Consider the following 16,096-nt stretch of genomic DNA (forward strand, 5'->3'; position numbering starts at 1 on the left):
GAATTAACCATCATCACCATCGTGGGGGGAGAAAATTAATGAATGAATTATTTTTAACGAATATATTTTGCATTTTGTACACTGTACAACATAATTAGACACATTCTGCCGTGACGTTACAACGGTTTGACGTTTCTTTTTTCAGTTTTTGCTGTAACTCTGAAATTTCAAAGAAAACACCTCAGTACTTTTAAAGATCCCGAAAGTATGTTAAATTTGCCATAAGAATCAACGTTGGGCTAAGGATTTCACGTTTCGGTTGTTGTTCTACGAGCGAATATGTAGGGTGACGTTACCTTTGTGGAGAATTTTTCCTTCAATATTTTTTAGAAAAGACTGTGATTCTGATAATCAACATAAACAAGACTTTTTATGTTTTTTCAACGTAAAATTGACTCCTGAATCCAATGCCATCACTGGTTTTTGAAAAAAAAGTTAAGCTATTTGTTTGCAGCCCCTGTACACTTCATGAAGTTACAACGCAGACAAAAAGGGTGTTCTGCTTGCGTTGTAACGTCATCTCGAACGTCACGGGAATTCTCAATGTTGTATCTTTGCCAAAAAAATGACCAATTTCGATCTACCCAGTTGCATTCGACTGGAAATTCTATTTTCAGTTCATGATATGCTTTGAAAAAATGATTCCTGACCACCGAAGATATTTCGGGTTTCTGGAGGTGGTTTTGAGGTATTTTTTTTTTTGCTGATTGAGGTGCTTGAAAACATGATATTGCAGTTTTTACTTCACTTGCGTCAAAAGTCAAGGATATAAATCTTTGATTGTTTGTAAAAGTTGGTTTTACAAGCCTTAAACTATACAGAATCCAATCATAACATCTATTTCGCCATTGAATCAAGTTTTAAAAATTTGCCACTGGTGCCATTAATATGTTTATTTCAGTAAGCGTTTTAAGGAACTGCTTATAACACACACAAAAATTACAAGGTATTTAGAAACGTGTTTAAATTGAGTCCTAAAATCGAGTTGATTTTAAATAAATTTTTAAATTTTATGTTCGCAACATTTCTTGCCAGAAGATGCCAGAAGAAGATTCAGCGAATCAGAGTTGATTTTTCGATATTTAGCATGAACATTAAAAAACAAAAAGTAATCATAATTTTTTTTTGTACTCTGATTTTTATAATTGCAATGCACAAATTAACATAGGAAATAGGGACAAACTTCAAATCTGGAGATTTTTTTTTAAAGGTCCTATAAACCAAATTTCCAGTTTTTGCTTTTTGGGTGTTTTTGAAACCGCCTTGAATCAGGGGTATTAAAAAACACCCGAAAAGCAAAAACTGAAAATTTGGTTTATTGGACCTTTTTTTAAAAAAAACTCCAGAAATTCTTTTTTTTATCAGATTGTTGTTTTTCAATATGGGACATTTATGCGAACATGGGCAGTTCCGAACCCATTTTTAATTCGTTTTTTTTTCTAACTTTTGACCCTAGTTTTGACCTCTTGAACTTTAAACCTATTGAACTTTAAATTGTTTAAACTTTAAACCTTTTGAACTTTGAACCTTTTGTCAATTCGACTTTACATCATTTGACCTGTTGTCACCTTGACGATTTTTTTAATTTTATATTCATGTTTAAACATATAGCGGCGACTCCGGCCAAATTCAAGGAACAAATACTCTAGAAAAACTTCAAATAAAATTTGTAGTAACCCCAATCTTATTATTTACTTTGATCCATTGAATACTTTCATGGATAATCATAGAAATATGAATGAAAATATATTATTTTTAAGTAAGAATGATGTATGTAACAACATTTTTCGTCGGTTATGGATTTTTACTGTTTCATGTAATTTATAGGGCATCATATTTTTCATAAAGAGCCAGATTGAGTGCTGTAACACTACCCAGTCAACTCAATCGGAATTCTGAAACGGAATTCAATTCGAATTCGATTCCGATTGAGTTGACTGGGTAGTCTTTTCAAATAAACTTGAGCAAATCTGCATAATTTCTCCTAACCAAGAACAACACAAATTAAGAAATATTTAAAGTCGATTTACCGCTTTTAAATCTCACCTGAAGCTTCTACTGTAATCGTAAATCGGCTTCACACACACTAACGCACCTCACCTGTACTCCCGTACAGGTGCTCGATGTAAACAACTCGCAATCAACAGGTGAAGATGCTTCGCACCGCTTGAGCAGGTACGATACGACGCTCAGTAGTGGTGAATGGATTGCGCAGCGTCAAATAACTGTATTGTGTTTTTCTTGAAAAATTGTTTTACTTCATTGATAAAATTTGATATTTTGTGAATGAACGCTGTTTGTAAACAAACGTTACCTTGACCGTTACTATGGCGACACTTTGTTGGGGCATAACTGTAAACTGAACATTTGTGAATGAAATCGAATTTCATTCTGGTTTGATCAATAAAATTTTTCACTGATCTTTGAAAAGCTGCAAAAATGACACTGTATTTCGACACCAAGGTCCAGTTTTTGGACAGTGAAGCGATCAGTACGGTCAGTTGTTGGCATCCGAATGAGCCGATCTTCGCCGTGGCCTCGTACAGTAATGAACGGGGTGGTTCCGTAACGATCTTTGATGATACGGTGAGTTTCGTTCACTTTTGAACCTTGAAAAAGATTTTACATGAAATTTGTGTCTATTTTAGGGTGTCCCCCTACGGAACGTGACCTACCCGGTGCACTTGACGTCCCAAGCGACGGTGCTAACCTGGCACCCGGAGAAGAAGATTCTGCTAAGTGGGTGGGAGAATGGCGAGATACATGCCTGGTTCGAGGGCAAACGGGACTTTACCACCATCAATGGGCCGCACAAGTCTCCGATTATGCTGCTGGAGTTTAGCGAGAAAGGGGGGCGGGTCATTACGGCCGATGCGATGGGAGTGTTGACCGGATGGCGGTACGACGGGCATGGTCAGTTCTTGACCATGTTCAACCATGACCTGCGGGATCCGCTGCTGCACATCACGTTCCGGAAGTCGATCGAGAGCGCTAGCAACCGGGAGCTGACCAATTTGGCCAAGTAAGGGGGCATGACGGGCATGATGTTTTTTATTGATAATACGGGCCCGAAATGTCAAAATCGCGCAGTGGTACCAACATTATAAAAAATGGCACATGGCACATTTTTTTGTACTATTGGTACCACTGCGTGATTTTGACATTTCGGGCGGCACCATTTGAAACGCCATCTTCGCTTAGAAATCTGGATATTGGATACACAAATTTACAAAAGGCTGCACAGGCTCAACTAGAGGGGAAGCATGAACTTTAGACAAATAAGTGTACTTTAAAATTTTCAAAAATATTTATACATGTCTGAATGGTTTTTCTCCGAAGTTTGTATGGAGAATTGAGGCGGTTCGCTCGTTGTACATATTGCATGCTTTTTTTTAGATTGTAAGCAAGAGCGACGCCAAAATAAAATTTTGATGAATTTTTAGACCAAAGCGAAACATCTGCTTTTAAAATTCGAGAAAAATGCAATAAAAATATTAATTCTTTAAACTAAATATATACTGTATTTCACCATCGTAGAGCCGCGGTGGCTGGCGACGAGGCCGCGCTGGACACGCTTACCACGTGGCGCCCGCGGACTGCCGTGCGAAACCTGGCGCACGCCACCCTCGCCGACAACTACTGCTTTTTCGCGTGCACCCAGGCCGGCATCCTGTACTACATCAACCAGACGGGCACGTGCACGGAGATCGTGCGCGGGGACAGCATCCCGATCATCCAGATCCTGTGGCACCCGAGGCAGTGAGTTCAAATTTCAACAGTAATTTAGATTGGAATCTTCTTAAGTTTATTGTTTAATTAGGGACTCCATCGTGCTGCTGCTGGAGGACATCACCATCGGTCATTACGAGGTGGATGGCAGCGGCCAAATTACCGAGCTGGACCGCGTCAAGCTGTCCGGTTCGGTGAAGGCGTCCGGTTACAAAAGTGCCATCACGTGGGTCGCCGGAGTCGGTGCGGCCTTGGCGATTTTAACAGGAGATTTGTCCGTCCGTATTTGGGACATTGAAAGTAACGATAATTACGTACTGTCGATGGAGTTGACAGCCACGGCTGGAAGTGGAACAAATGTACCGTCCCGGAACTCTGCCGTTGAGCTTTTCACCTGCGTTTCATACTGCAAAGACAACCAGACGCTGAGTGCCGGCACGAATCAGGGCAATTTGTACACGTGGCGCCGGCTGAACGTGAACCGGTCGTACGACTACCCGGAGAACCAGTGGCAGTTGACGAACGTAACGCCGGTCCGCGGCACGATCAAGAGTCTCACCTGGGGCATTACGGACGCGAACCGACCCTGCATGATGGTCAACTGCCTGTCGAGTGTGTTCATCCTGAAGGAGCAGGCCCTCCTCGCCGGTCACACCCGAACCCTGTGGGCGACCCAGAAAAAGTCCAACGAGTTGGCCCTGGCCCAGCAGAGTACGTCGGCGGGGGGTGACGCGGAACGGCGGACGGCCGTGATGAAAAGCGATAATTCCATCATCCATCTTGCGCTGAGCGAGATAAATCTTGTCCTAACAAACGGCCGTACGGTGGCCGTCTACCGGGTGGGCGTCCCCGGCGTCGGAGGTTCTTCCGTCGTCTCGTCGTCCGGAGGCCCGGAAGAAGACGCCGATGCGCTATCCATCACGTACCAGGGCAGCTTTGGCGTTGATTGTGTGGCGATTTACCTGTACGACCAGAACGTGGTGGCGCTCGGGGCGGAGCAGGTGAAAATTTACTCCCTCAGCGGGGTCGTGCTGCAGGAGATATTTTTCAGTGACCATGAAGGTGAGTTGAAGGAGGGATGGAACGGGTTGAAATTTATTTCCTACCGGTTTTGATTGTTTGAGATTTGGCGAAAAGGCTTGTCCTTTTTGGTTGGTTGAGCTTATTTCCTAATAATTGAGGCATCGAAATTCTAGAAGTGGTTTTTCTCTTAAAAATAGACAAACGGTAAAAATGGAATTTGAAAAAATGCAAAAGCAATATGTACATACAATAAATAAGTAAATGAATAAATGAAATTCAGTGTTCTACTGAATTTTGATCAACTGAAATTCAAAAAATTAGATTTTACAGAATTCTTAGTAACTGACATTTGCCACTTTGACAGATAGTTTACTGAAATTTCAGTAAACCGTTTTAGTCAAAACAACTGAAATTTCAGCAAAAGAAACGTCAAACTATTTTGCTGAAAATTCAGTAATTTTCTCGTGTCAGTATGATGAAGATTCATTGATCGTTGCTGGTATCTCAGCTACCAAAATTTGATTTTGCTTGCCATTAAAAATGTTTCCAGTACAGAGCGGATTCGCTGATTCGAATGAGTGAATCCAAATTCGCTTATTGGAACAACTAACAGATGTCAAAAGCTTGAAACATCGTGTTCGGAAATGGTCGAACAACTGATTTTGACGGTTAAGTGCTTTTTAATTCGAATACGTCCGAATTAGACGACATTTGAAGTAGCGAAATTCGAATTAACGAATCCGCTTTGTACTCAACACAAGACTCAACATTTATTTCATCAAGCCTCCAAATTTAAAAAAAAAACAGGTGGTTTAAAAGCATAACACATTTGAAAGTCCAAAGTGGCATTTCAGTTTGACAGATATGCAGTTATCGATTTTTCAGCAATGTTTTTGTTCATTGCCGAATTTCAGCAAAAGTGATGATTACTGAATCGCACTCAGTTATTTATTTTACTGAAATGGCAACCCAAAATTTGCTGTGTACACAAACCAAAGTTTTTTCCACTGAAATACAGTGAAGTTGAATTTTCATCAACTGATATTTCAGTAAACGATTCAGTAATTTATTTTTTACTGAATTTTCAGTTAACTGACATTTGCCACTTTGACACTTTAACTGATTTTTCAGTAAAATTGTTGTCAAAACAACTGAAATTTCAGCAAAGTCAACGTCAAATTATTTTACTTGAAATTCAGTAATTTTCTTGTGTCAGTTTGACAGATCATTTACTGAAGATTCAGCAATCGTTGCTGGTATTCCAGTAACCAACATTTGATTTTGCTTGCCATTAGAAATTCTCTCAGTACTCAACATTAAATCTAGATTAAATTTTCAAAAGGTTCTATCCTCATGACGGATAGAATGTTTTGAAATTTTAATCTAGAAATGGCAATTCAAAATTTGCTGTATATGAATGAAAATATTTTTATCAGATTTCTTAGGAAATTAGCATCATCATTAGCAGGGTTCCGAGATTTGATTTTTTGAAAATAAAAACCTGGTTTTTCGACAAGCAAAAACTGGAAAATGACAAAAAAGGGAAAAAAACATCTTTTTTCGCTAAAACTGCGATCGTTTTAAAATTTAAGCGATGGCCTATACTTTTTTGGGTACCGAAAACCGTTTTTCAATTTCAAAATTTTGATACCCAAACAGTAATATTTCAAATTAAATTTCAAAGTTATCGTAGTTTGGTGATAAGAACAAAGAACTCGGCCGATAATAGAAATGGCGTGGGCTCAAGTGCATTCTTATAAGACTAGAAAAGACTTGGGAAACGTTTTTGTAAAATGCTTTAAAAGGATTAGGAATAACTTTTAGTAAAAGTCATATTAAACAGAAATGTTTACAAAGAGCTGCTGTAATGGTTGTTGTATTTTGTTTTGGTAAATTTCAAAGAACACCCCGGATTATCGAGCATCATTCCACTTAGAGTGATGGGAATCAAAATCTATATTTTTAAGCATCTTTAAGTCTATTACGGTTAAAGTACGCAAAAAACATACCGGGATAACGGCATGTAATTCCATCGGGAACCTGATGTTAACATATCAGAACTTTGGCCTTCGGTTACAGCTTCTAAAATGCGTTTTTAACCCATATCAAGCAACACATAACTTGATGGGAAGTGAGCAAGCAAGTTTCTATCAAAACTTTTACAAAACAATTTGTTGAAATAGCTAGAATTTGCAAATCTGACGGAATTAGACGGAATTTCTCCTAAGTACCAAATAATTTCTCACTTTTCCAGGCAAACCCATCGGCGCCGACCTGCTCGGACCGTACCTCACCGTGTTCACCCTCAACGGGTACATCAAACTGTACGACATCTCCCGGCACGAGCTCAAACCACTGCAACCGCCAAAGAGCGGCTACGATCTGTTTGAAAAGTTCGGCGAAATCATCTCCGCCAAGTGCAACGCCACCGGGACGCACGTGGCCGTCACGATCGCCAACGAGCAGCTGCTTCCGGACGGGAAGCTGTACCTGTGGAACTTGGAGAGCAGCAACATCAAGTACTACGAGTTTTCCAGCAAGGGGGAGGCCGATTCGGTGATTCAGCACTTGCCGATCGGGTTCTACTGGGACACGGACGATCCGCGGATGTTGGCTTGTGAGACGAAGCCGATTCCGGGACAGAGTAAGGGCGGGAAGGGTGGTGCGGGGAATGTTCCCGAGTCGCAGATTAACGTGGTGTTTGTTGATCAGCGGTTGCAGCTGAGGGAGCTGGAGTTGATCGAGTTGGGGAGTGGGGAGCAGTTGATTAATGTTTGTATTCCGCACGTGGTGATTTTGAAGCTAAACCAGGTCGAGCGGGTTCCGTTGAGAGATTTCAAGGGGTTGGAGGATTGCGATCTTGTTACGCGGAACATGGTGTTGAACTTTAGCTTGAACGTGGCCCAGGAGAACATGGATCAGGCGTTTAGCTGCATACGATCGCTGAAGTCGGACACGGTTTGGACGAATTTGGCGAAGCTTTGCGTCAATACGGGGAGGTTGGACGTGGCTAAGGTGTGTTTGGGTCATTTGAAGAGAGCGCGATCGGTGCGGGCGTTGAGGAAAGCGATGGAGGATCAGACGTTGGAGCATGAGTGTCGGGTTGCCATCTTGGCGATCGAGTTGAATATGATTGCGGAAGCGGAAGCGTTGTACAAGAAGGTTGGAAGGTACGATCTGTTGAATAAACTTTACCAAGCTGCGGGTAGGTTCGATGAGGCGTTGGAGATCGCTGAACACCTTGATCGTGTGCATTTGAAAAATACTTATCACAAGTACGCGGAATGGTTGAAGGAGAATGGAAAGACCCAGAAGGCGATCCAGTTCTATGAGAAGACAAACAATTTGATGCACAACGTGAGCCAGCTCTTGATGGACGATCCAGCGGCGTTGAAGAAGTACATGCAGGGTACGAAAGACCCGGAACTTCTCAAGTGGTGGGCTCAGTACATAGAGAGTAGTGGTGATATGGAGGGGGCGTTCAAAATCTATCAAAAGTCGGAGGATTGGTTCTCTCAGGTCAGGATCCTTTGCTTCATTGGTCAAGTTGGTAAAGCGGACGAGATCGCTCGGAACAGTGGCGATCGTGCTGCTTGTTATCACCTGGCTCGCTACTACGAAAACAGTGGCAAGTTTTCCGAGGCGATCCAATTTTACACGCGAGCGCAGACCTACGGCAACGCCGTAAGAATCTGCAAAGAGAACGATCTTCAGGACGATCTTTGGACGGTTGCTTGCACGGCTCGCCCTCGGGACAAAGCCTCGGCCGCGGCTTACTTCGAGGAGAATGGAGACTATCGACGAGCTGTAGAGCTTTACCACCGAGCTGGAATGTTGCACAAAGCCGTCGAGATGGCGTTCAAGTCACAACAGCCGGAGTCATTGCAGGTGATCGCGTCCGAACTGGACGCTAGTTCGGATCCGGAGTTGGTAAGCCGTTGCGCTGACTTCTTCATCGGAATCGAGCAGAACTACAAGGCTGTTCAGCTGCTTGCAAGTGCTCGACAGCTCGATCGAGCACTTCAAGTAGCCGCGGATCACTCAGTTCCGCTCACGGAAACTCTTGCGGAACTTCTAACCCCGAACAAGGAAGAAGTCTCCGAGGAAGCCCGAATTTCCATCCTGATCAAGCTAGGTGAAATCCTCCAAGAGCAAGGCGACTACCACTCCGCTACGAAGAAGTTCACCCAAGCCGGCGATAAGATCCGCGCCATGAAGAGCCTCCTAAAGTCCGGCGACACCGACAAGATCATCTTTTTCGCTGGAATGTCCCGTCAAAAGGAGGTCTACGTGATGGCTGCCAACTATTTACAAGCCCTAAGCTGGCAAAGTGACTCCAAGATCCTCAAAAACATCGTGACCTTCTATACCAAAGGCCAGGCGTACAACCAACTGGCAAACTTTTACGCTAACTGCGCCCAAGCCGAAATCGACGAGTTCCGTGACTACGACAAAGCTCTGAAGGCGCTCCAGGAAGCGGCCAAGTGTCTCTCGCGTGCCACCCCACCTTCCCAGAAGATCAACGACACTCTTCAACAAGCAATGGCGGAGGTACGCAAGGTGATCGACCTGCAGGACGCCGTCGAACGGCGCGAGTTCCTCGCCGTCATCAAACTGCTCAAGGTCAAGCTCGAGGAGCAGGTTGGACCGCCGGTGCGGGTTTGGGACCTGCTCGCACTGCTCGTGGAATGTCTGGTCTCAACGAGTCAGTACTCGGAAGCCCTGTACTATTTGAAGGTGCTGGCCCAGAAGAAGCTCGACTGGTACCAGCAGGAGCTGATTGAGCGGAGTTTGCTGGACAAGCTGGTGGCGGAGACGGGGGTGAATTTGGAGCCGTACGTGAGTCCCGGAAGGCCGCAGCGGCCGCTGACTTCGTCAACGGTGACGATCGATAGTGACGAGGAGGAGATACAGGAAGAGTTTGAACAGTAGAAATATAAATTATGATGCGTGTTTGACTTAAAATCTCATAGTTTTAAGATTTGAAATAAAATTCCCTGTCGTAATTATTTATTCTAGCTGAAAATATGTCATATTTTTCTTGATGACGCTCATACACTTCTTCAGAGAAGGACTAACCAACATACCTCGTATCAACTTGACATGAACATATAGCACACATCACCATCCAACAGAACTATAGATACTTCTGCTCCATCTGATACAATCTGGTCACGGTCAATCACATACACGTGTCCATTCCGAGAGCACACTTGCAAACGGAATCGCAGCCAGAAACAAGATGCTTTCCAAAAGGCAATAGTCACTACACATGTTCTGTAGTTCTCTCCTCGAGTCTGGCCTAATAGCTATGATGGCCAGTTTGCCTCTTCAGGCCGAGATGCTGCCTTAAAATTAATCCGATTTAGGACTCGAGCAATTTCCAGCAAATTATCGCCACACAAGCACAAGCTGCTACTTCAAATAGCGAGAGAGGAGCAAGAACAAACCACTCCGTTCGGCCATTGCGCCAGAAGGTAGGCTCCATTATCAATATCGAATAACATCACTCGCTCGTCTTTGGGCTTCGTCGTCGACTTCCGGTCTTCCGGCGCGGTCTGCCACTTGAGAGGCCAACGGCGTGTAGGAGGTCACTTCAAAGCATTTGACGGCTAATTTCATTTTGCTCGGACAACAACAATTCAGCCATCACAGGCCCTATCAGTATCAATTATGTGCGCGTGATGTGCATCGGAAAACGCAACTGATGCATAAGTACGAGGCGAAGCTTGCGAATGCAAATTCAATTTTCACGCAGCTCCGGCGGTTGCACTTGATCTTCCGCGACAGGATGGCTCCCGGATGCACGTGGACACGTGTCAGGAGCGGTGTATTGAAGCATTTGAATAGAGTTTGATTTTTTTATTAAACGTTTAAAAAAAATCTTCATAATCCGAGAAATTTTGTTTCGAATGGAACGTTGTCCAGTTATTTCCTGTACAAGCCTTTTGCACGCAGCAATTCTCGATTTATTTTTCAAAAGGTCCTATCTGCATAGAAAACCCATGACTCATAGTTTGTTTGGAAAATTTACTCTTAGACTTCGGACAACGATTATGTATTATATTTTTTATTCGAATGATACTTTGTGTGTACTTTTTATATGAACAAAGATGACATTTTGCATCATAGTTAGTTCGTCCATGCCAGTATTCATATAATTTTGATAGTTGTCCATACAAAAAGGGCATTACACTTTTTGTATGGACAACTATCAAAATTATATGAATACTGGCATGGACGAACTAACTATGATGCAAAATGTCATCTTTGTTCATATAAAAAGTACACACAAAGTATCATTCGAATAACAAATATAATACATAATCGTTGTCCGAAGTCATATTACAATATTCTAAACTGACACTTGAGAACGGATTTTTGCCAAAATTGTAGACGGCAGTTGTAAAACTTTTCGGAAAAATAGATACCCTCAAGCTATTCTTTAAAAACGTTATGGCCTATCTACAATCACTTAGCTTAGAATAATTAATTATAGTAAAATAGATGAGTTTTTTTTTTGGAAATGTACGCAACTTCCCAGTCAACTGAATCGGAATCCAATTCGAATCGTTTACTTATTTCATTTCAAACGGAATCGGTTGTTGCGTTTAAAACGGAATACGTAAACGATTCGAATTGCATTCCGTTTCAGAGTTTCGATTGAGTTGGCTGGGTTACGGCCGTCATCTTCAATCAACTTAGAATTCTTGCTGGGCTGATACACTCAAACCCCGAAGGTTTGACACCAACTGTTGTCAAACGAACGGAGTCACTTTTTAGTTTGACACCCCTTTTACACGGAGCTCACACACACTACCAAACGATTGTTTCGATAGTGTGCCTGAGCGCCGTGTAAAAAGTGACAGTTCGTCACTTTTTAGTTTGACTTTGACCAACTAAAAAAGAGTCAAACGAAAAAGTGACCAATGACCGGGGGTTGAGTGTATACGTTTCTATTGTCTTTGCAAGCAGAACATAACCAAACTTTTACGGCACCCTCAGCAAACGTCAAATCCATACAAATTGCTGCCGGATCTTTTTACGGATCCCTCCCGGAAAAGATACGGCATCAATTTTGTATGGTTTGACGTTTGCGGAGTGTACCAAAAAAAAAAATGTAAACAAATCACTACGTGCATCGGCCAATGCAGTTGTTTGTTTACCTTTACTAAAGAAACGTAAACTTAACGTAGATTTTGAAATTTGATTAAAAGTAGTTGTTCGGTAACTGGGAGGGCCCCGGCGATGGCCTGATATGAGCTACCGAACAACATTGGCAATATGGCGTCGTTTGTTTACAAACATGAGATTGCTTGTGGACGAACCGAAAAATTTACTTTTTTGTAAAAAATTCTATATCCATTGTGCAATAACATTAAGTCTTACAAAACAGACAAAGTTTCGTTAAATTCTAGACCAAAATTTATTTTGCTATTATTTTTCAACTTAAACCTATTTTTTCGCGATTCTGATCAAGATTGCACATCAAATCATCGAGGCTTTAGTTTATCTTTAGTTTTCACATCGATGCACTGTAGATTCGTGTTTAAATTTTGAAATTTAGCATAAATTAAAATAAGTTGCAAAATTCCCATGTGCAACAATTTCCACATCACCCATGCGGAAAACCGATAATGGGGTAATTCATGCGTTCCAAACTGTCAAAATTCCAAAACGTCATTGCCAATCTTCGGTTCGCTGCTTTTGTTTGTGTTTGAAGTTTCGGGCCGAGACTCTGGGTAACTGGGCGCTCGATAACTAGCCCGTAGCCCACTTAAAAAGCAGACAAACGTCAAAAAGCCAAAACAAACCGAAATGACCGAGGGGTTAATGGATGCAAAAATCATGTTCAATTAATAAAAAAAACTATAATCAAACTTTAATGTAATTCCTGTGCTATCTTTGAAAACTATATTGTTGATACAATAAAATCACAGCAAAATTAATGATCAGAACATCTTCATAAAAGAAAACTTTGCTGAAGATCAGGGTTGCCAGATTGTCAGATTTTTTAACAAATTGTCCGTTTCAAGCAAATATTGACTAGGCATACAAGATTATGTTTGTCTGTTGATCATTCTTATTTATTTGCAAATCATTCCACGATTTACAACTCCAGTAAAACTTCAGTCTTTCATCAACTTGAAAATGAACTGCAAACAACTCGATGCAACACGGCCCGCTTTTCATTCAACTTTTTATCCGCAAAAAAACACAGGCAAACTCTCATACAAATGGAAATCATAAAACCGGAAACAACGAGCCTCTTGATTCGAGCACCATTCCGGGTTTGGCGTAATAACTGAACAACAAACTGCAAACAGTGAGTGAGGAGGGGAAAAAAAATGCAAGTTGGGATCAGTTTTTCATTGAATTATTCGATTCTTAATTGATGCACCTAATTGGCGGAATGAATGAAGTTTTGAGCGTGGAAAAAGTTTAAAGTTTATCGAGTGGAATATTTGAAGTGACCTTTTGTTCAACTATAGATGAGGCTTTCGTGCAATACTGAACATTTCAAACTACGACACAAGATTGTTCTCGGGTTATTACAATAATGATCTCATTCATTCCAGAAAGCACAGATGAACTCTAGCATCTGTCTGTTCCCGAAATTAGCAACTATCTGCCCCCTCCCTCCAAGAAGCAGGAGAATGTTTGGTGAAACTTTTTGCAAAGAATTGTTCATTCCCTTGGTAAATTTCCCTGGTTTCATCTCGAAACCGACAACCGTCTCAAAACAAAGTCGGGGGAGAAATTCTCGACCAAATCGTCATGTTTTTCCGAACTCCGTTGAAAATCTGGACTCGTAGAAAATAAGTGACATTTTGTGTTTCAATTTTGACGCAAAAAGACGCAATTATTTGTTAAAATTAATCGAGGAGCTTTCCTCGAGAATTCTCCAGTCTGGACCCTTTCTTCGTCTTTTTGTGGTCTTCTCTATCAAATAAGAAAACTTGTTATTTATAAGACATCACACATGAGCATTTCGCCCCACAAAACCACATCACAAGAACCGACCGTTAGTTGGTCGGATGGTTTGTTGGACGCAAAAGTATTCCACTAAGATCCCTGTAGCAGCATCAGCAGTAGTAGCTGTTAAGACAAATAAAAACTTTGCTTACTTACCCGGTTTGCACTCTCCAACTCCAACTCCCCCGAGGGAAGCCCCAAGTTCTGTATCTGTGGCTGCATATTATCCCTGAGTAAACTATTTCTTAGGGAATGTCTATCCTAAACACACAACCTTCCCCTTGAGCAAGAAAAGCCTTGAGCAAACAACTTTGCCTTGAAGAGGCTTCCTCCCGGAGATTAGTATAGCAGGGCCAAGCAAAATGTCTCTGGCAAGGTGACACCTCACTCGTACGACGAATTCTCCGATGGGAACTGGGCCAAGCTGGGAATCAACCTTGGGGCGAAACCAGTCAACATCATCAGCACACACACACACATCACACGGAAGGTGTTATTATGTTAACTCTTTGCTCTTCTCGTGTCTGTAGTGTAAAAGACAACTGTTTAGAATTAATTAACAGACTTCAAAGAAGGATCTGGAACGGTTCTGGGAAGGGGGATATCGGAAGCTGGTTTGAAATATGTCGAAAGCATACTGACTTGAGCAGAAAAAGTCTATTTTGATCATTTGAACACTTGTTTTTTGAATTTTTAGATCCATTTAAATTATTTCAGTTATATTCTTTAAACTTATAAACTATTGCTTTTTGGTTAACGAGTACAGTTGCTTTTCATTCCCTGTTGTAATATCTCAATGTTGTACTTATACACTGAAACCCCGATGGTTTGACACCAATTGTTGTCACTTCTGGAGCAACATTTGAAAAGGGCGCATAAGCATTTTGACAACCAGAACAATTTCGTAAATTCCGAGCCATCAAGTAACTATTTAACAGAACCCGCAGTGTTAAAAGGTAGCTGAGAAGGCGAGCTACTGATTTACATTTCGAGTTTTGTGAAAAAGTTACTTCTTGGCTTGGAATTTGCGAAATTGTTCCAGCTGTCAAAATGCTTATATGCTAGTAAGTTTGAGTTCCGTGTAAAAAGTGAACGTTCGTCACTTTTTAGTTTGACTTTGACCAACCAACGGGGTACAAACTAAAAAAATGTCAAACGAAAAAGTGACCAACCACCGGGGTTTGAGTGTATCTGATAACATTCATCTGTAATTTTTTTTTTAGATCAGTGTTTTGTTAACTTTTTTTCTATTTTTGCTAAAGAAGTTTTGAACTTTTGTATTTATTCAGACAATTACCCCTTCTTAGAGGCCAGTTAAGGTCGTAGATCGTGTAATCCGCTCTTGGGGATGGTTCGACAATGGTTCTGAATTCAAGGTCCAAATTGAAATGAAAAATTAATTAAGATGTGTAAAATGGTTCCACAAACAACACAAAGAAACCCATTTTTTGATTGATACGTTCTGAATCAAGATTTGAATGTGTTTCTAAAACAAACATAGCCGATCGGAAATGGTACCTTTCAGAGCCTTAACCCTCTTATTCGATTTTTTTTTTTATTTTTTTAACTTTTGTTCTACGAAAAACTTTACTTGTCTTGTTTTATGTTTTTCTTGTTTGATTTTTAGTATATATATTTGCATTTATCTTGTTTAATTTATGTTTGGTTCTGATAGTATTTGGTTAATACTACCACTTCCTATCATTACTTTTGTCTATTAAATTATTTTTTTTTATTATTTTTGCATGATTTTCACATTTTTTACATTGGAATGAAACCATTAGGTATCATTTAAATTGTTTTTAAATGAAACATAGTCTGGGACAAAACAAAAATTACTGCATGTAATACTTACCTTTACATGTTAAATAACACAGCCAAAGCTGACCTCAGGAAAAATACATTGTTTAAAACATTGGCAAAGTCGCTTAAAAAAACCCACACTTCCAACCCTAGAATAAGTTTTAAAATATTTAAGTTTTTAAGTAATTAGGTATTTAAGTATAGTTTTTAAGTTTAAATTAAGTTATTAAGTTATTAAGTTTAAAAGTTAAAAAGTTTAAAAGTTTAAAAGTTTAAAAGTTTAAAAGTTTAAAAGTTTAAAAGTTTAAAAGTTTAAAAGTTTAAAAGTTTAAAAGTTTAAAAGTTTAAAAGTTTAAAAGTTTAAAAGTTTAAAAGTTTAAAAGTTTAAAAGTTTAAAAGTTTAAAAGTTTAAAAGTTTAAAAGTTTAAAAGTTTAAAAGTTTAAAAGTTTAAAAGTTTAAAAGTTTAAAAGTTTAAAAGTTTAAAAGTTTAAAAGTGTGCTCTTCCGATCTGTTAAAAAGTTTAAAAGTTTAAAAGTTTAAAAGTTTAAAAGTTTAAAAGTTTAA

At 40.3% G+C, this 16,096-nt stretch overlaps 1 protein-coding gene across 1 annotated transcript; it reads left to right on the top strand.

Moving 5' to 3' along the window:
- The first annotated feature begins 2,188 nt into the window (after positions 1–2,188).
- Positions 2,189–9,773, top strand: LOC6044431 (intraflagellar transport protein 140 homolog). The gene is made up of 5 exons (XM_001861914.2): positions 2,189–2,586; positions 2,649–3,022; positions 3,538–3,759; positions 3,821–4,791; positions 7,007–9,773. The coding sequence occupies exons 1-5, from the start codon at positions 2,440–2,442 to the stop codon at positions 9,682–9,684; spliced, it is 4,392 nt and encodes a 1,463-aa protein (XP_001861949.2). The 5' UTR covers positions 2,189–2,439; the 3' UTR covers positions 9,685–9,773.
- Positions 9,774–16,096: the final 6,323 nt, after the last annotated feature.

Source organism: Culex quinquefasciatus, chromosome 1 (genome assembly GCF_015732765.1).
Source record: "Culex quinquefasciatus strain JHB chromosome 1, VPISU_Cqui_1.0_pri_paternal, whole genome shotgun sequence".
Lineage (NCBI taxonomy): Eukaryota > Metazoa > Arthropoda > Insecta > Diptera > Culicidae > Culex > Culex quinquefasciatus.